Source organism: Erpetoichthys calabaricus, chromosome 3 (genome assembly GCF_900747795.2).
Source record: "Erpetoichthys calabaricus chromosome 3, fErpCal1.3, whole genome shotgun sequence".
NCBI lineage: Eukaryota > Metazoa > Chordata > Cladistia > Polypteriformes > Polypteridae > Erpetoichthys > Erpetoichthys calabaricus.
Window position 1 is genome coordinate 166,143,036 of NC_041396.2, and position 22,561 is coordinate 166,165,596.

The 22,561-nt window shown below is 34.3% G+C and overlaps 1 protein-coding gene across 5 annotated transcripts in view; it reads right to left on the reverse strand.

The window, feature by feature from the left end:
• myo6a (myosin VIa) overlaps positions 1-22,561 on the reverse strand; it is a 257,094-nt gene that overhangs the window by 10,899 nt on the left and 223,634 nt on the right. The window contains exons 27-34 of one of the 5 annotated variants that reach the window (XM_028797486.2): positions 15,187-15,265; positions 13,109-13,269; positions 12,979-13,020; positions 12,636-12,665; positions 11,309-11,347; positions 9,302-9,405; positions 3,357-3,488; positions 2,412-2,438 (exon numbers count right to left, since the gene is read on the reverse strand). In XM_028797486.2, coding sequence (XP_028653319.1) covers positions 2,412-2,438; positions 3,357-3,488; positions 9,302-9,405; positions 11,309-11,347; positions 12,636-12,665; positions 12,979-13,020; positions 13,109-13,269; positions 15,187-15,265 — 614 coding nt within the window. The remainder of the gene's footprint in view (positions 1-2,411; positions 2,439-3,356; positions 3,489-9,301; positions 9,406-11,308; positions 11,348-12,635; positions 12,666-12,978; positions 13,021-13,108; positions 13,270-15,186; positions 15,266-22,561) is intronic. The other 4 variants (XM_051925546.1, XM_051925547.1, XM_051925548.1 and 1 more) reach the window with 4 other exon arrangements.

Below are 22,561 nucleotides of genomic sequence, written 5' to 3' on the forward strand. Positions count from 1 at the left end.
AGTGGTAATGAAACATGTCTTAAGTTAAATGGTTTATATAATGTCAACCTTTTAGCAAAGATGGTCTTGAGTCTATTTAACTGTATTAATCTTAGATTCTTAGCATTCTAGGTTATATTTATTCTCCTTGCAAATTACCTGTGAAAAACACACTAAAATATTGCACAAAGCAGTCAAAAACCTGAAGAATTTAAAACTTCAAATGTTATCGGACAATTTGTATGGTACAAGCAGAGGTACTTTTGGTATGAAAAGTTTCATTGGGCCACAAAGACCTGTGTGAGAGATGCTGTCAGAAAGGATGGTGCCATCCTAAGAAGCAACACAGTGGGGTCTGTGCGAGAGAGAGAGAGAAAGAGAGAGACGATCAAGCATTTAAAGAGCAGAACTTAGACCTCTGCTTAAATCCAATGATCTGAGTATGCAGCTGCCAGTAATCTTGGGAAAGATTTTGGCTTGAAGTGGTTTATGGAGTCTTGGAAAGCGAGTAAAGATGGTGTTTTCTCTGAACACACGTGAGCTGTTGGACCTGGCAGTTTCAAGGTAATGACAGGGGGAGAGTCAGAAAAAAGATTGTTGGAGCTGCATGGATACCGGCCTTGGAATTTCAGAGTGGTAGAAGCAGTGTTAAAGAGCAGTCGGGGAAGGAGATGACCTCTAGCAAACCCCAAGTGAGGGAGCCAGGGAGAGACACTAAATTTCAGAATGTATTAGGCTATCAGCACCAGTAATGATAAAATGTCAGCTGAATAATGCCAAAAAAAAAACACAAAAGCAAGATCAATATATTCTCATACAGTACAACTACCAAACGAATGTATTAAAAGATATCTGAACATCAAATACTGAACACTGAAAGTATAAACATAATTTTTCTTCAATGGACAAAGTGCTAAATTACATATTAGTATTTAACGTGATTCATGAGATTATAATGGCTACTCCAAAAAAGTGAGATATACAAGTAAACACACCCTTTAAACTGGGTGATAAAAAAAAATCAATTCAACTCAATTTAAAGGACTAACAGGCTCTAGCCTTCTAGCCCCATAGTGTAACTGAAATGTCATGGCTGAATACATGCACATATGAGCAAATGTACAGTATGCCTAGAACTTTGAGAAGTCCAAGGACCTGCCCAAGCAACTCAGAAGCAGGCTAGTGGAGCAAGAAACAAAGAAAATTTCACAAACTCACACAAGAGTAAGTTGAGTAAGTTGTTTCAGAAAGATTAAAAAATGCATCAAGCATATTATAGAAAATTGGAAAAAGTTGAATATGACAACTAAGTTGGGTTTGATATAAACATTTTAACAATACGTTTACTGCAAGAACTTTACCACATACTGTATTTAATTTTTTACTCAACAGTGCTGGGAGATGGGGACATTGCCCTATTTGCCCTTAAGGCAAAAATGCAACAGATTGAATGGCAAATAATGCATTTACATTTAAAGCACATTTATCTGTGAAAACATCAGAAAAAAAAATTAAAAGATGGTCTCTTAAGCTTCATGTAATGTACGCCACTCACATTTCTCTCCTGTATTAATTTGTGTAAAAAGGATTACAACAGAATAAAACCAGGAAGAAGAAATCTAATTAAAAGATTTTTCCCTATTAACTAAAAAAAATAATCTAATTAAGAAAATTCGACAGACAAAAACCTGCAGTAAATAATGACAGTCCATACAACTAAAAACAACATCCCATTAAATGATACAGGTGTTGAAAAGGAGGTGCATGCAGTTGTGCCTCTCATAGATTTGCATACTATTAAAATTGCTCTAACAAAATTTGAAAACTTAATATGAATGTTGATTTTATTTGCATGAAGCAAAGCATGTATTATGAAAACTACATTGCATTGTTTTAGTTGGCATTACTGAAGAAACTGTTTTGAGAAGGCAAGTGTTTCACAATCACAAAGCTTCCCATAAATTAAAAATGGTAGTAAAATCATGGAATAAAAAGTGTTGTGCAAAGAGTTTTACAACTGAAAATTGTTTACTGACAGTAAAATGCTCTTTCAATGAAAAATTTGCAAGAAAACATACAGTATTTACTACTACCCATTTCATAGTTGGTTAAGAGGATATAATAGAAAGCCTGACCACATAATTTTAAATTTTCAGCCAGTAATACAGATTTACATATTAAAGAAACATTTTTTAGTTGGATAATGCAATATTAACTACAGTAAATTCTATATTTGTTTTCTGTTACTGTGCAACTGACTAATATGAAGGTTTAATATTAAAATATAAAATAAGTTAAAACCACAGACAAAGCCATAAAGCAGATAAGCATTGACACAAAAATAAACAGAATACAGAAAGAGGTCACCTGGTTAGCAAAGTGGCTTGGAAAAGGAAAATATTAGTATAGTTATTACATTCATTTCAACTTACATGTATTTTTCAAAAAAGGTGCATGATCTGAAAACAAACATATTATGGCATAAAAAATAAAAGAACAATACTTAAAAAAACTGTGTATGTGAAGGAAAAAGGTTATAATCCTGCTGTATATGTAAGTTGTCAAAAATTGATCTTACCAATGTATTAAATAAAAAGGAATTTTAGTTACAAATATATTACTATAAAATATACAATTCAGATTGAAAAACATGATATTTAAACCTAGAAAAAATAATTATAGCACAATTCTTGATTTTGTAGTTTTCATTACCCATGCTAAACTTGTTCTGAAAAAAGACAAAAACTATATAAATAATGAAGGCTAGAAACTTGTAATTCACAGTTAGTACACAGGAGCTAATCTTTGGCCAATAAGAAAATCAGAACAGTAAAATATCTCTTTTGGATTCCAGCTCAAAAGTTTTAGTTTACCTATTGTAGATACATACAGTATACAGTATGCTGTACACGAATAAGACTTGCATCAATAATCTTAAGCATCACTTTTAATTTTTATGTGGAAGTTACAGTACAGTTCCTTTACTTGTTCTGGACTATTCCAATAACACACATTTTCAGGAAAGAATTCAGAATTGTGCACAAGTCATTTACCTCTACTCCAATACATTTACAGATTTTGTCTTTTTCATTTCAGGCAACTGGAATGATGCAGTTGTATTCAGAATCCATGATTCTAGTTGCTTTGCTCTAACTTTCATTCTTGTCAAACTCAAACAAAAAAAATCTGAGCTATTCTTTATCATGCAAAACAGTTTCCAGTTCCTAAAAGTCTCAGAAGAGGAAATGCTTGCATTCAAATGCAATTTCTGCCTCTGAATATACTGATGAGCTTTGGGGTGTGTTTCTTTCATTTAAAAACAGAATGCTAAAGAGAGGTCAGCTAATATTTTATCCAGTGGAATTTCAAAAACATACCATAATCAGTTACTGATTTAGGAGCTCTTTGCTCAGTTTCAGCATTGCGTTTTTTATTCTTTGATTTCCATGCATGGTAAACTTTAAGCCTTCTGTGAAACTCTTCTCTGCAGGCTGCCAGAAGTTCAATATCTAAAATAAATTTAAAATAATTGTGAACTATGTTACCTGTTTACACCTATAAATTTTAAGTCTTATATTACACTTACACACTTTCAAACTACACAAAAAGATTTATTGAAAGTGCTGTATGTGTACCTTAAATATACAGTTTATTGATTTAGTGAAGGAAACACTTAAGAAAATGTGGGATAAAAATAATGTTAATAGGTACTTTTATGCAGATGTTGTCAATTAAATAATTAAATACCCATAATTTACATATACTACTTGGCTTTGTTCTTGATAAATAATTAAAATCGCGTCATTAATTTAGACCTTTGAAGAATTTAGAACAAAGCAATGGTGCTACAACACATTACGACAATTTACGTTGGTGTTTCTTTTACTGCCAGTTGCATGTATAATTTTAAAAATAACTAAAATCTAAATAAAAAAAAAGTAAAATAATACACATTGACAGAAAAAATTAATCCACTACTTCTGTTATGTGGAAAATAAATTTAGTAATATTTGATAAAAATGTAATTGGTAAAAGAAAAATATAACACTTCAACAGCTTCCCACACAACAATTAAGTCTTCATGCTAGCTTTTTACCAATAAGAGCTGCTCAAGTTGCAGCCTATATTATAACAGAAAATACATTTAGCACAACTGGAGTTAAAAAAAGTGTAATTAAGTAAAAAGGCAGATTTAACTACCTACCTTTTCCAGCTTGAATGAATCTCACATCAATTTGCGCTTGGCTTTCAGAAAAGTGGCAAGTGATGTGGAACTTGACCATGTTACTGTAGACCTTTGTTTGATTGGTATATTCTTGCATCCACATTCCAAGTCTTGATTTCCTTCTACATATGCTTTCATAATTCTATCATCATTATTATGTTTTTATGAAAAAATGACTTACAGTAATTGCATGGGGTGGCATAATGTAAGGTTAATTTGGGTTAGAAGGATGGTTGAACAGCTTCCTAGGCTGGGTGACCATCTGCATAAGTACTGGAACATGAAATATGGAACACATAAATCCATGTCTCATATCAAGTTCATGATATATTTTTATTTGCTCAGAGCTGCATGTGGTTACTCTGGATACTGGCGTATCTAGCTTTTCTAGTGACATTAGAATGTTAGAAAAAAAAGACAATTCAGCCCAATAAAACATTTTCCAGATCAACTGACTGAATCAGGTTTTGAAGATACACAAAGTACTGTAGTCTACACTGTATTAGGTAACTTATTTCTTGTGTGTATAGTTTTCTTTGTGAAGAAATTTTGTGTAAATATAGCCTTAACCAACTTTCACTTGTGTTCCCAAGTTCTTGTTGAGAAACCTATTAAAATAAAAACTGCTAGGATCCAACGGTACTAATTCCCTTCACAATTATGAAAAATGTAGTCATGTCACCTGTTAATCTTCATTTGCATGGACTGAAAAGGTTCACTGCATTCAAACTTTCCTCATACCTCATATCTTGTAGTCCCTTAAGCCAGCCTAGTAGCTCTTCTCTTGACTCTCTCTAGGGCTCCTATATCTTTTTTTTTTTGTAATATGGGATGCCAAAAGTGAAAAATGTACAGTACCCCACATGAGGCCTCACTAATACATAACTTACAGTAGCTTAAGAATATCTTTCCTTAATTTGTATTTCACACTTCAGGTTAGATAACCTAACATTCTACTAGCTTTCTTAATGGTTTCTCTTCATAGTCTAGATGGATACAGAAGGTGACCAATCAACTATAACTCCTAAGTCCTCCCCATAAAGTGTACTTTATGTAACTGTACTGTGTACTGCAAAGTTTTATAACTCGCATTATGTAGTCAAATGTAACACTATTGCATTCAGCTTTTAATATTTTATATTTATTTACATTTTCTTTCTGTAATTATTTGGCACATTGTAGATTACTTACCATTCCACTTAACTATTTATATTATTATTTAAATTGTTATTGTGATCATTAATGTAAATTAAAAAGATCAATGGCTTCAGCACTGATCTCCAAGGAACACCACTTTTAATATCCCCTAATACAAAAGTGCCACCTCACAACATAACCCTTTCCTTCCTGTGCTTAAGCCAATTTTGCATACATCTAAACACTATAATTTGAACTCACACTTATTTTAGATTTAATCACCAGCCTGACATGTGGGACATAATCAAAACCCTTCTAAAAAAACAAGAATAATAATTTACACCTCCCTGATTGTATGTTTTGCTGCTTCCTCATACAATTCAACCGTATTAGTGAAACATGATCTTCCGGGTCTAAAGCTATGTTGTCTGTTCACTAATGCACCAGTTAGGGTGAACAATTGTTGAAATAACTATGCCTGTTTTGATCAGTGCAGAGAGTGTTACTTCTGTAGCTGAGGTGTGCAGATAAAACAATGCAAATTGTTTTAAAATGTGAACTTCCCCTTGGGATTAATAAAGCATCTATCTATCTATCTATCTATCTATCTATCTATCTATCTATCTATCTATCTATCTATCTATCTATCTATCTATCTATCTATCTATCTATCTATCTAAATGTTAACAGTTTGTGGAAGATGTAATTCTATAAAATCTTTCAGTAAAAATTTTGGTTTTGTTCATAACAATCATCACTTTCAAGAACTGTGTATATGGCAGCCATTTAATAAAAAGATATATAATTCTGAGTTTGATGAGTAGCTCTAAGGTATTCATGTGCAATGAAGTCATGATTCTGCAAATATCAAACAAGGTTTCACTTTTAGACTTGCTAACAATTCTCCCAAAAACCCTTCTGATTTTAACTGTGTTGTTCTTCAGCTGGATCATTGCTCTCCTCAGTTGCACCAGCTCACCTACAACCAATAGGATTCTTTGTATGCCTTTATATCTAACCACAAGATTAATGCACCAAAAGCCTTGTAGATTTAGCAGTTCAATAGTAATCCCTTAGTCACTCTTCTACCTATTATTTACATTACATAGATAATTGTTGAGTTAGACATAAGGAATCTATTAGACATTAAGCAATAAAGAATCTCATACTAATTTAAATAGGTGCACACAGATGTCCACATAGAGCTCTGCTAGCTCCTCTTAAATAGGGTTGGTATGCTTATGTAGGCTGCTATGGTAAAACACAAATATTTAATATAATGACTTTCTTACGGTACAGCACTCTTCGAATGTGACTCTCTTTACTTTCTTTAGCTGGATGTCCCAAAAACCACTGATCTTTGCAATACATAGCTGCCATGCCCACATATATATTTTTTCTGTGTCCTAACCTCATTGCTTTACATAAGGTGAATGTCAACTGTTATGGGTTGCATTTTTCTAAAAAACAACGAATCTTAAGAAAATAAAGAACAACTTTATGATGCACATACATAACACTACACTGCACAAAACTCCTCTTAATTGGTGGCTTTGAATGTTTATCACATACTGTTTTGTAACTCTGCCCCTAAAATAGCCAGCTTTACTTGCAAAACTTTCATTATATAGTGATATTTTCAGTCCTTTAATGAAATGAAAGACAAAAGTTGTAAAAAGTAATATGAGGTGAAGAAGACATCAAAACTGAATAAAGAGTTGAGACAATTGTTTATTGTCTCTCTATTATATAAAAAAAAACTTGGGTCAAGACGTAACCTTCTCGGAAAGACACTTTGACGTCTCGCGAGACTAGACTTTAAAACAAGATCACGCACATCTACAGTAACCTCTCAGTTGTTGGAATGCTTTTGGCAGACACCCATGCGCTCTCAGCTGTTAAAAATGTTATATGTTCTACATGGCATGTCAACGACTAAGCGAAGAACACAGACCAGTGCATCAAAAACAGACCCAAAAGTGTTGGAGAGAAAAGAAGGCAAAAAAGAACAATAATAATCTATGTGCAAATTCTGAAAATAAGGAAAGTAATAATCAGCCCGGACCAAGTGGAATTGAAAACCTCGTAGGTCCAATCGTGGTCAGAAATAAAAGACTTCATAAAGATGTTCAAAAAAGTTGGCGCGATACACATGCAGAGCAGGTTGGAGATTATGAAAGCAGTAAAATTCGAAAATATCAAAAAAAATAAAGTAATGATTGCATTAGCACAAACGGAAATTATTACTCCATGAAATAACGGAACACCAAAAAGAGATTGAATATATAGACATAGGTGATATGTCAGAAGCATGTAGATATTGTAAGGCTTTAACGTTTAAGTTGGAGACTTGCAGATCATCTAATTTGTGTTGCCATCAGGGAAAAGTAGTGTTGCCTCCCAATGAAGAGGCGTATCTGCAAGAATTAAAAGATATGTTGTTTGGTGAAAGTGAAATCCACAAATACTACAGGCAAAATATCAGAGTCTACAATATTCTTTTTGTGTTCGCATCATTCAATTCTCAAAACGTAGATTTACACAATAATGGACCATACGCTATGAGAATCTGTGGTCCCACAACAATTAAAGCTATGACAAGTTTAATTTCGAAGAAACCACAATTCTATCAGGTGTATATTTATGATCACGGAAAAGCAATACAACATAGAATCAAAAGAGTATGTAACAATTCCCATGAAAATAACACTCTCTTTAAATTGTATATCCGGTTAACCAAACCCGGGGGTGGGTGAGCAAAGTGAGCAGTGGGGCAGAGCCCCCTAGTTTCTAAGATGAATGCAAAAGAAATAATGGATAAATGACATAAAGAAAACTAGGAGAGTGATACTGCTTACTAAGAGACTAGCAGGCTTTACAGCAGATAGAGGATGCACAAGTGGGGTGAGATAGAATAGAGAAGTGCCAACATATATGTAACATTCTAATTTTGTTCTCACAAAAACAACACCTAGAAGGCCAAGATTAAATTATTAAATTATGCGTTTAAATATTTAATTTATATAATTCTTAAATAAAAATATGTAAATAAATTCCATTATTTATTAACTTCTTTGAACTATGGGTGGTGTGTTGTTTCTCAAATATATAGGGAATATCTCAGATACAATGAAATACAAACCAATGAACAAATCAATCATATAAAAATGGTAGTGATGATGGCCTCCTTAGCCTTGTATATATCCCCTCTCCTCTGAGATCACAAATTTTTACACTTTCAACTTCCATCTCTTCTACAATAAGCACAACTCTAACAGGAAGGTGCTGCAACACACCACACACATTTATAACAGACCAGTAATTCTGAGATGAAGATCTGATGCCTTCTGGTGACTCATTATAAGAGAGAAAGCAAATGTATCCATATGCCTATATTATATTCCACCAAACTGCAAGCTTGCTGATGTGCTGTGTCTATAATCTATAGATTACTTACAGGTGTAAAAAGATATACATGAATCAATGTGCACCGATTAGCCAGCCACCAATTAGTTTGTTTCTTGCTTTCTGGTACATTTCTGAACTTGACTGAAGTGCAACATTATAGGTACTCCCAGGGCACTTGGCCACAGTATCTGTAAAAAGTTCTTGGTGACTGTAAATTACCTGTACCTTCAAAGCTCGAAGCTTTTATGGCAGGTGGAATTAGGGTCCAAGAGTATGGGAATATGAACGAGTATCAACCACAACCCAGTGATTTAACTTATAATGTATAAGAATTGGGCTCTTTCTAGTATACATATTGTCAACTGTCTGAGTGCCAAGACGTGCAATCTGATATGAGGTTCAATCCAAGCTGGAGAGAAATAAAGATAATTTGAAATGTTAAAAATTCTTAAAAAATTTAAATCTATTCATATGTTACAGTGCTAAATGCACAATCTCAGAAAACCTTTAGAAGGCAAACTTTTAAACTGAACCTTTCCATATAAAGCTTACCACATGAAGTGTTTATGGCATCTCGAAGCTCTGCATACTTCCATTTGCTTAGCTCATATTTCTTACTTCCAACTGTAGCCTTGTTTGCTTGCACTTGTGGGCCCCTTCAGTAAGAAAAGAAAATGTAAAATACTGTTTGATTGAACAACTATTTTTGTGATACGCTGACGAGTCTGATAGCTGCATAAACAGAAAAATTGCATTTGTATATTTATAATTGCAAATGTATCCAAGTACTTTTAAAAATATAACAAATGGATTAATCTTTTGATAAATGAGCTAAATTATACCATGCATATTTATTTACTGAAAATAAAAAAGACAAAAAAGTAAAAGCAAAAAAAAAAAAAAAAAAAAAGATTTCAGGACTGATTGTGTATAAAATTGAACATTACTAGTATTTTGATACTTTTGTCCAATGTTCTTTTTAGCTTTTTATCATCCATGTGAAAACAGCAAGACATATGCAATAAAATAGTTGTAGCATTATTCATTTTCAAGCTATTAGTCTGCTGCTATGTTGGCCTTTAAAAGATTGAAGATAAAGGAAAAAAAATACATTTTTTTTGTGAAAATATTAAACAGATTATTAATTCTATGAGTTTTAGGCTGTTAGGTAGAAATCTGAAATTTTTCCCATTGCATTGCCTAAAGCATTTTCACCCTTGCTTTTCGCTTTCATTGGAGAGGTGCTCATCAATAATATTTTATTGACAATTTGTTTTATTGACAATTTATTTAATTGACAATTTTATTGACAATTTTTATTGACAATTTCTAATTTGTCAATGTAGACAGTAGGTGTATATGATACAGGTAACCAGTTTCCTAACAAAAAAATGTAAAACCAGGATCAACAACCAGTAAATGCTATTTTTTCTAAGTATAACTCAGGGTCACAGCTTGAATGCTAATAAGAAGTACACACCTTGTTCCTGCACTAATAATTTTACTAGCAGACCTTTTCGAATATAAAAATCTCAAGTCAAAGCTGCTATTCCAGACTCTTGGTTCATCCACTCAGCCTGACAAAAAGATAAACCTTATCTTATTTTTTAGTTTCCACTTTTGAAAGCCAACAGAGTCCCTTTGTATTCAGTGCAACTTATTACCTGCAATGAACTGGCTATTACTGAGCAGGTATGACAAAAGACTACATTTCCTATTGCTTCATTTGGGGATGAATGGGAATCAAAAGTTATTACTTTCCTTTGAGCCAATAATAAAAATTCATGCACACTGTTTGCTCCAGGATGGAAGTAAGTGCATTTTCAAATTTTATGATATTTCCTTATTAACATCCACTTATTCATTTTCTTAACCTGCATAATCCAATACTGCCCATCAGAATGCACACATACACACATATATTCACACATGGCCAATTTTTATAATATAGGCTAAAAGATTAATACAAATGCTTTAATACAGTCTTCGCTGTCAAATAATTTAGTGGAAAAAATCTTAAAATTGCACGATACTAAGTAAATAAAAAATAACTTTCCTTGATACAGGCAACATGTCCAATTTATAATTATAACAAAAAATTCAGAAAGATAAAGAGGTCAAAGGTTCATATTTAGTTTATATGTAGTATTTGATCTTTGGAAGCCTTTTCAAATTCAAATAAGCAGTGAAATCTAACATCTGAAAAAAAGGAAAGTGAGCAGAAGAAAAAAAATAGATATCTATGTCATACATTTTTATAATGCTGAAACTGTTTCCGCGGGTAGTTACAAACATCAATGTCAAAACGTCAAAAACTAATTTGTTTTGTTAAATAATGTGAAGTAAAAAAATAAAAATAAATCATCATTTAGATATTTAAATGATTCATATATTGTGCATTTTCATTTAGCCAGTGATCTTTAATAAATAACAAGATAAATACAAATTAAAACCATGCTTTCTCTTATACATGCAAATCGACAGTTCCTCGATAGATTAACATTTTTGGATTATTGTGATTGGGTGGGGAAAAAAATGATCTCGGCTTCCATTACCCACCTAGCCAGGAGCTCAGACATTTCTTTGGCCATTTGATCCCTATAATGAACATGACAAGTGGAGCATACAGAAAATAAAGGTTTTTATTTTAATTGTTGACTGTAATAGTAAAGAATTATATCAAATGTAATGGGTGTCAGAGAAGAATTCATTACTTAATAAGATACAGTTTTATATAGTCATCTGCAGATATATATTTTCTTTTAAAAGCAAGTAGTAGCATTTATGAAAAAGTATTTTAAAATTTCCAAAAGTTCTTTGATGTCCAGCTACATTATTTTTTAATTGTAATGATCAAACATTTGCAATGTTTGAGGATCTATTGATTGCAAAATTGAGATGACTTACACTAAATGTCACTGTTAAATGTGATGAGTTTAAACTAACATTACATCCATAGCTCTACTGATATATATTAGGTATAAATGACAGCATTCTCATTTACTTTTCCAATACATTTTTGTGTCAGCAAGGAATAGTTAGTAGGTAAATGGATGTTTTATTTATCCCTGTTTTAATGGTAAAACAATAAATATGACTTCTTTCTTGGTATAAATATTATGATCTTGATCAGCATATACGTAAGAATTTTACTGTGCCCTGCATATGTGACAATAACAATTCTATAAAACTATAATGCAACTGAAAAACACAAGAAAAAGGTCCAGTGAAGAAAATAAACCGTCAAGTGAAATTAACATGTAAGCTATCATGGAAGTCTGTTTTGAGTTGTGTATATCCTGACAAATTTTTTCTCTAGTGATCATCAAAATTCATCTGCAAAAAACAAAAGCTTTGTTTGAGCATTACAATCTGGTATTGTTTTTAGCAGGATATTGTTGAGATAGTTAAATTGCAACATATACAGTATGCTTTAGAACTTCAAAAAAAAGACAGAATATTCCTCTGTGTACATCTACTAACAGTAATTAAAAGGACTATCTGAAGTATATGACAAGCTAGCTTAGATTTTTTTTTTTTGGAATTTCCACAGAAACCTGTTTTTCATTATTTTTTATCTGGCTCAGTCAGGGTGTGATGCCTAAGAAATTCTGACTTACATATAGCAAAGCTAATAATACACTACAAATTAGTTTATTTCAAACAACAACCAATCAACAAATCAAAATATAGTGAAGACCATAAAGAATATCAAAAGAATGTGTTTTTCTATATTTTACACAACCTATGATGATAAAAAAATCAACACCAAAATATTTTTAAGTGGTTATCAAATAGCTAAATTAGCTCTACTAAAATGACTTTTGTTACAACAAAAACAAAACAAAGCAAAACAACATCAAACCAAACAAATAAAACAACATACATTGTAAGTTTTGTTTGTGGGCCAGCAGCACTGTAAAAAGAAAATACATCTGTTAGTTTGTTTTGTAGGAATAAAAAATGGGGGAAAAGGAATAGTAATATAGTGATTTCTTTCACTTGACACTGTCCTTACATGTTTTACAGCTTTAAGATTTGTTTAAATAATACAATTAATGTATATCAGATAATAATATTGCTTTTAAAATTTGGTAATCATTTGCCAAAATAATTATGATTTTTGATGACATACTAAAAGTTTTAAAACATATGCACAACTAGATGATTTAAAGAGCAAGTTTAGAAAATGTGGTTTTAAGAAAGTGAAAGTAATCATGTTTTCTTACTTTGACTTCACTGAAAGTGGAGTAATATTTGCTATGTCACTACTAGAACAAACAAACAAAAAATAATTAAGCAAATAAATACAAACATAGCCAGTATTTCTCTAAATGCCACTGCAAGGATTAGTTTTACCTTCTCAATCCAGAATCTGACAGAGTCTCGTCACTGATGAGTTCAGCTTCACTCTGAGCAATACGCAATGCCAATTCCCTGTCACGACGCTCTTGTTCCAAAATGGCTTGTCTCTGAACTTCCTCCTCCCTCTCGGCAGCTAGCTGTATTTCCATTTCAGCCTGATCAAAATCAGCATAAACCATTAATTCATTCTTCTAGAAACAGAAAAGGAATTGTACTATGTTTATAACAGATAATAATATTTAATACTGCGATGGGTTGTCTGGAGAAATAAATACACCCATATAATTGTAAAAATGAAAAGTTTTTTTTTTTTTTTAAATTGTGAGAACACATTATGTTGAATAAAAAAGTATTCTTCTTCTGTGCCAGTAGAGAATGAAGATAAGGTTAGTGTTACAGATGAGTTTTAGTGATGATCAGTGTCAATATCTGATACCATAGACACGAGTACACAGAAGTATTCTCAAACCAGCATAATTGCCCTATTTTACGGCTCTAACAATCTGGTTCTTGTGGAGTATGCTATTACTTCTAGTGCTTTTCCAAACATATCTCATGTTGAAGGCGAAACACTAAGTATTAGGTTTTCCAATAAATTTTCTACTGTCACTAAAGACTTGCACAGCATGGACAAATGAGGAGGTAGATTTCGTGTGCAATCTAAATTCCATCTTCTCCCACACCCTACAAAGAAAGGTGATGTAAGAGAAATTTACTTTCATTAATATTCACCTTTATTTGATTCTACAGCAGGAAGATGTGGGATGCCTTGGAATATGTGAAGGCTTCTATCAAACAATACTGAAATCTACTAATCTTTTCTGTTTAGGCAGATATTTTCTTAGTTATAGATATGCTAAATTCTGATAAGCCTGCTAACAGGTTCCACCTATGTGAAAGACATTTTTGAACAATGGTTTAAATTAAAGATGAAAAGGAGGAAGAATTTTTTTGTACATGAAAAAACCTTGAAAACCTTTAAAATATATCTTGGTCAGAAAGCTGACCAGCTTAGGTATTTGATAACCAAAAATCCTAATATACAGTATGGTCTCATCTAATTTTTCAGACTTTTTAAGGTCTTATTACAATTAGTTTCAAGTAAAAAGATGACATTGGCAGGTGCAGTGCACTGAAAAGTTCATATGTATTATGAACGAAGTCTATCAATGGTGTTTCAGCAACAATGACTTGCAATTCATGTTTCTTGTTACAGAATAAGGTTTATTATGACACCCGCACACATTTCCCAGTATTATCTTGATCTTGTTGCCATAATACATTTTGTCATTCCATCACTGTTAGTTGATGGAACCTTAAAATATCTTTAAGCATAATAATAAATGAAAATCTAATCTCTAAGCTTTCAAGACACTAATACCTTTCTAGAAAAACAAAATGTTTATTCTTTGGCTACTTGCAAACACCGCAGAATATGGGATTTACCTATGAAATAAATAAGAACTTTCAAGCTGGAGTATCATTGACCCTACATCAAGCAATATTAGTCTTACTGAAAACTGCTTTGCGTATATACCGTTCAAAAATTTCTTTGGGCTAACAACATTTTTAGTTACTTAGTGTTCAAACTGAGGCTAAAGAAGCAACATTATTAAGTTGTACATTTCTAACCTTTAGTCACACACCCAATATATGAAAAAAAAGTACAATACTTTTAGGTAAAAGATTGTCAGTTTATCTTTTTGCCAGATACTTTGTGACAGCATATGGCATTAACAACACTACATATAAAAAGCGTGTAATTTACTGCATAGCATTAAGTCAAGAAAACTCAAAGCAAACGGTACAATTAAAAGTCCTAGCATATGCATAAACGTCTGGAAATGAAGAATGCTGTTTTAAATTTTGTAATGCTTCACAGAATCATGTTGATCAGCAAAATCAAACAAATTAAGGGCCAGTCTGGATAATTGGTTTGGAATGGAAAGGTTGAAATGAACACACTACATCTGACATACTGCATTGATTTTGTAAGTCCAGCTGCGGTTTAAAAGAAAGACAGTGCAGTTTAAATTAATATAAATTTTAATACATAAAAATTTGCAAAACACCTGAAGTCGTTTCTCTTCTTCTTCTCTCTTCTTACGTTCCTCTTCTTCTTGTCTTCGTTTTAACTCTATTTCTGCTTTTCTGAAGAAAATTACAAGATGGTCCCATTATTAGGTCAAACATAAGTCAAAACTAAGGTAATATAACATTTATATTTCAATAAGTATACATATTGCTGGTGCATAGTTCCTTTTAATTCAGATAAAATAATTAACATTTTTTTTTAATTTTGATCTGACAAAACACAGAACCTCTTATTTTCCGTATCACCTCTATTCTTAATTTTTTTTTTTTACCAAGGGCTGATATTATTGGCAGGCAGTGTGTTGTAGGCTTTGGAATTCACAACATGAGGTTGTGGGATAAAATTCTGCTACAAACACTGAGTGACGATAAGCAAGTCACTTCACCTGCCTGTACTCTAACTGGAAGAACAAAATAAATATATCCAATTGCATTTCAAATGTTATAAGTCACCCTGGATAACAGCATCAGTCAAATAGTAAGTAATAATAATACAATTACAATACAATATAATTGTCTATGAAGTAAACATTCTGGCATTAAATTAATTCTAGCATTTTTCCGCTTTTGCTAGTGACTTGGCTTTTCTTGAGGGTCACTGCAAAACACAATTTTATAGAAAAGTGTATTATTTGAAATGGGTAATCAGTAGAAACAATGTGGAATTTGAGTATATATTTTTATATTTATATTATTCATTTGTTTGCCATTCACTCAAGTATATTATTTTTTTTCATCAGTTGTAAGCAGTCCCCCTTTAAAGTCTGCAGATGTAAATGAATATTGTCACTTTTGGGCAAAGAGGCTTTTATTCTGGCACTTGAAGGAACAGTATTAGAGTTCTATACAAACACACCGCAAACTTCATAACTGCTTAGTAGTTTTGCTCCAGCAGCAGTTTCTTCATATTAAAAGGACTTGAAAATGTCCTTGTAAATGTCCCCATTTAACACAAGAATCACTGAAGCCTACGAAAAAACTGGTAATCCCGGGCCACCTTAAATTCCTTCACACCGTTTCATTAGCGTCTTTTGCTTTGCAAATTTGTCAATCAGCACAAGCAGCAAGCAGATTGCTACCCATCCCCTCACCGCTGCAGCTCAAGTCGGACAAAAAGTTCTCCCAGCTCAAGTCTGTTTATCTGGGCGTGAGGTGCCTGGAATTTTATAGGTTAAATAACATATTGTTATTTGGAACACATGCATTTCATGTGTGTTCTGTGTCTTCAACAATCTGGGTAGGATGACAGGAAATGCAAGGCAAGAAATGTTGAACACATACCAAAAACAGAAATTTTTTTCATGATAAAATTTTGACATGAAGTGTATAATGTGTGAAGACTGAAGTCCAAATATCAAATAAACTATTTCACAAAAGGTATAAGTATAACAAAACATGTGCGCGTTTAGTCAAGAATATAACCGAAGAAAAAGAAATCGGGTTAGGGTATGACGCTGACACGACCACTTGGGTGGTTGCAGCGTTAAGAACTGCTGATTCATTCATAATCAAGAGGTTGTGGGTTCGATTCCGGGCGCTTCCCAGATATACTGTTTTGAGTAGCGAGCTGCTCTTATTGTTACTATTATAGCATAAAAAATACATTTGATTTGAGTCTGTAACAGCTGGTGTCAATTTATGGCACTTGTAAAGGTTGCCTTTTTTTTTTTTAATTCAGTTTTATTCTCTCGGTCACGCTCACACTCCCCCCGATCTGACAATGCTGTTTTCAAATAAAGACTTGCTATAACAGAGGTGAACTCAGATAAGGATGAGGGTTCTACATCTGAGAAAGAGAACAAGCTCTCCCCGCAAGAAATGTCCACTAACACATAAGAACAATGTAGCTGCACCAGGCATAAAGGCAAAAGATGGCTCTGTTTGGATGAGGCAACAGGTTGGGTGTCATCCAGCCAGTGAATCTGGCACAAGCATGTCCTTCAACAAAACAGCAGGGCTTACAGAGCTCGCCATGGTATTGTACAAAGTTCCATTTGCGATTATGTTTCTTGATGGTCTTTATATGGAAAACATTTATATGTTACTTACATAAACACTACATCGAATGTTGTTTACCTATATTTATTTACTAATCTTCCCAAAACATAAAGCCACAAGTAGACTGACGAGCTTCCTGTGTTTGATGCAATGCCATTCCCTATTTAGGAAAAAAATTGTTACATAAAGTGCAACTGCAGTTTCCACCTGCAGCTATAGACACTTCAGTATGCAAGCAACTCTCCACACTAGTGTTTAGATCTGGCAGTGCCATGCTGACGGGATATGTGCCCAAAATAACAAAGTCTGACTGTATTCTCGGTACCATTGCTTGCGTACTGAAGTGTCAGCATGGCACTGCCAGATCTACTGGGATAGCAGTCTGCTTGCTGCTTGTGATGACCGACACATTTGCAAAACAAAAGACACTAATGGAGAGATGTGAAGGAACTTAAGGTGGCCTGGGATTACTAGTTTTTTCATAGGCTTCAAGGATTCTAGTGTTAAGGGATAGAGTAGTGGAACTACAGGAGGCCTGCACAGGACAAAGGACACAATACTGTGTAAGCGAGCTGGCTTTAAAGCCTCATGACACCTTGTGATACGAGTTGTGTGCTATTGTCTGCAGCTGATCCTGAAAGAGGAAACTTTTAAGTAGTTTGAAAGTGTGTTTCTTTTGCATCTGCCTGCTGGCTGAAAGTTTGTTTTCTCTGTAACAGAGCCAGGACCACAGAATGAAAGCAAACCACAATTGGTACATAGCATAGCAGTACTTGAAGTGGATATGCATAATTGCCAGCACCCTATGTGTTACACTGATGCATTAACATAAACAATATGGAGCATTTTCCTCCCTATTGGTATGTGGCACTATATTTGTGGCTTGTCAATTACTTTTGTTCGGTGCTTCATTTGCATAAAGCACATTCTCAGCACAGCACAGAGTATGTAAGTTAGCATAATATTAATAAATAGCAAATTAAAAACATGCATGTCAGCTAATTTTCTTTTTTTCTAGGGTGTCACCACATTTCAATCAAATCCATCAAGGCATTATTGAGATTTTGGGACATTTGATATTGCTACTGTATATCAAAATGTCTATTATTAGCAGATACCTACTCTACTAGATGTGCTATCAAATTTAAACTTTTTAACTAAAGAGGAAATAGTGAACAAGTGAGTTAGTCAGTGAGTGATATATTATATATATATATATATATATATATATATATATATATATATATATATATATATATATTACTAACCGAGAATGCTAAACCGGATGATGGACGCAGGCACATCCGGCCATGGGCCGTAGCTGCAAAAAGACGTACTGCGCAGGCGCAAGAAAGGGCGGACGGGATACACACCAAGAGGGGGATTTAACAAGCCCCTGGAACACAAAAAAAAAGAACACAAAACCACCCCACACACCCTACAAGCAACGGACGGGACACACACAAAGAGGGGGATTCAACAAGCCCCTGGAACACAAAACGAAAGAAGACGCTCGCTCAACAACAATCCTCACCCACACCCCCCCCCCCCAATCAATAAGAAGTGACACCCAAAGCCACATATCTAAAGGAAACGTCCATATTAAACATACGTCATCTCAAAACCTTCACACTAGGCAGCATAGGTGGATCTCATTAAAATAAAGCACTATTAACCGTTCAACTGGAGAAAAGGCTCCATATTAACAGTGAGTGCGATCCTCCTTAATACTTATCCATATTTCGCACGCTGAGGAACAAACAAGTCATGCATACACGGTCACGGGTACAAAACTATTCGGATCGGATAACGGAACCAAACACACGAACACGAATGAAACAAAAAGAATACACGGCGGCGCATACAATGCGCTTCGGAAAATACGTGAGAAAAAATGTCTCGGATCAAAAAACGCAAAGCTCAAGTAACCCCGTTACAGAGACGTGCCCAAATGAACAGACACATTGAACGTAGATGCATACAGCGCGCGTCTCAAAGTGCTGCATCAAAACAAGCACGATTTCAAAAGAAAGAGCTTGCGTCTCAGACATACAAAAAAGGGAGCAAAGCAACGCGCATATGACCGGCCAGAAAACAAGCAAGCAGGACTCAAAAAGCAGAAAGCTCAACTGACCGACATACAAAAACGGACAAGGCTCGATACAAACAATGCACGACGTAGAGTGAAACGGACTTTGCGCAAAGCGGAGGCGGATCAATTAAAACCCAAAAATAGCGCGTCACAAATAATGGACATGCAACAACGCGGCACTCAAACACCACAAGCAAAACATGCCCGTCGCAGACATCAACACCAGACGTCTGCTAAACTCTTACGCCAGTTGGCTGACAACGCTTTCAATAATGAGTCCACTATTGAGGAAAATTCATTGGGATTAATGAATGTCATTTGCAATCATTGTCATTCACTTAACTTCACAGAAGAAACAACTGGCAATACAAATAATGAATTTACACGTTGTTGTCAAAAGGGGCAGATTAGACTGCCTCCTTTACATTCATATCCTGAATATCTACAGAAGCTTCTAACTAAGGATGTGCCTGAAAGTAAAAACTTTATGAACTGCATTAGATCCTACAATAGTTAATTTGCTTTTGCATCTACCAGAGAACATAACAGGACACCAAAAGGCAATGGCCCATACTGCTTTCGCATATGTGGTTAACACAACGCACTATATTATGTCCAAAAAATATTAATGTTAATCACATTATTAACCAGGTCATTTCATTACTTCCTGGAGAGACACGGCTCTTTCTAAGCTCTGACAAAGTTGACTCTGATGACGACAATGAACATCTGAATTTCCCATTAGAATATTTGAACACTATTAACCCGGATGGATGACCACAACACAACCTTACCCTTAAAAACGGAACAATAATCATGCTATTAAGAAACCTTAACACTAAACAGGGTTTATGCATTGGCACACGGTTAGTCGTCAACACCATAACACACGATGTTATTCAAGCAACAGTTCTTTCAGATTCACATGCTAACAATACTGTTCTCATTCTTGGAATTGACCTTACGAGTTCTGACCTAGAATTACCTTTTACATTGAAACACCGACAGTTCCCCATTAAACCTGCATTTGCCATGACCAGCAACAAATCACAAGGACAAACCATGGACAAGGTTGGCATCTACCTCTCTGAACCCGTTTTTGGACATGCACAACTTTATTTTGCCTTCTCATGTGTTCGACGTTCATCTCACATTAAAGTTAAAATTAAAAATGATCCATGCCAAGGAAGACTCATTCAAAGACAAGACACCATCTTTACTACTAATGTTGTATACAGAGAAATATTCCAATAAAACATTACTCTATGCCAAACACTCTATTTTGTAGTTATATAGGCATCATCCAAACCTGCACACTATTCTATATCTAATTCATACATCTCACTCTTTGTCATGCCCCAACGTCAGGGGTTGGCGAGCGAAGCGAGCAGGGGGCGGAGCCCCCTAGTATATATATATACAGTAATCCCTCGCTATATCGCGCTTCGCCTTTCGCGGCTTCACTCCATCGCGGATTTTATATGTAAGCATATTTAAATATATATCGCGGATTTTTTGCTGGTTCGCGGATTTCTGCGGACAATGGGTCTTTTAATTTCTGGTACATGCTTCCTCAGTTGGTTTGCCCAGTTGATTTCATACAAGGGACGCTATTGGCAGATGGCTGAGAAGCTACCCAACTTACTTTCTCTCTCTTGCGCTGACGTAGGGGGGTGTGAGCAGGGGGGCTGTTCGCACACCTAGACGATATGGACGCTCGTCTAAAAATGCTGAAAGATTATCTTCACGTTGCTATCTTTTGTGCAGCTGCAGCTGCTTCCTGAAACGACATGCTGAACGGTGCTTCGCATACTTAAAAGCACGAAGGGCACGTATTGATTTTTTTTATCTCTCTCTCTCTCTGCTCCTGACGGAGGGGGTGTGAGCTGCCACCTTCAACAGCTTTGTGCCGTGGTGCTTCGCATACTTAAAAGCCAAACAGCACTATTGATTTGTTGGCTCCTTTGAAGAGGAAGATATGTGCATTCTTTTAATTGTGAGACTGAACTGTCATCTCTGTCTTGTCATGGAGCACAGTTTAAACTTTTGAAAAAGAGACAAATGTTTGTTTGCAGTGTTTGAATAACGTTCCTGTCTCTCTACAACCTCCTGTGTTTCTGCGCAAATCTGTGACCCAAGCATGACAATATAAAAATAACCATATAAACATATGGTTTCTACTTCGTGGATTTTCTTATTTCGCGGGTGGCTCTGGAACGCAACCCCCGCGATGGAGGAGGGATTACTGTATATATATATATATATATATATATATACGAGCTGTATATACCCGGCGTTGCCCGGGGCAGAAGTAACCTAATCGGTCAAACACTTACATATATACCAAAGTAAACCTAATCGGTCAAACAGCTTCATATATACAGAAGCGAACCTAATTGGTCAAACAGTTATGCATGTGCAGAATGATTTTACAAACATTATGCGTGTTAACAATCATTAAAAAGAAAAGATTGAGGAACTGTTCTTCTATATGTGATGAAGCCACTAATAAGACAGATTTTTTTTCAGGACCCAGCTGTTTCATAACTAAACTACTGCCACCCCAAAGTAATGCCTAATAGTGGTTTTTGGGGTAGCTGTGGAATAAAAGGGTGTTTTTTAGTCAGTAAGAATCTGACAGTACCCTTCAGTACGGGCTGAAGGGTGCCTATGTAAGGTTTTACATCCTTCCCGTATGGAAAAAAAAACATACTAAACTTTTTTTTCATCATTACAGATAATCTCAGTCAAATCGAAGTACGCATTCTCAATTTATTTTTATCTAATTTTTACTTTTTCACAAAGCCATCCCATGCCAATTTGTATGAATAAACTTTTGCTAGAGAGTTAGCAAAAGTTTATTCATGCACATATTTTAATACGGATAATCTATCTCTAATCAAGGTTCTCATTTTCATTCTAATTTAAAATAATAATAGATACTCATTTTTTTCTTCTGTTTTAGAAAAACCAATCTATGCCACCTACGTCTTCGTCAAGTCAGCTTCATCCAGCTTCATCACATATAGAAGAAGAGTTCCTCAATCTTTTCTTTTTAATGATTGTTAACATGCATAATCTTTGTAAAATTATTCTGCACATGCATAACTGTTTGACCAATTAGGTTCGCTTCTGTATATATGAAGCTGTTTCATCGATTAGGTTTGCTTTTGTATTTATGTAACTGTTTGACCAATTAGGTTTGCTTATGTATATAGATTAGCTGTTTGTCCGATTAGGTTCGCTTCTGTATATATGAAGCT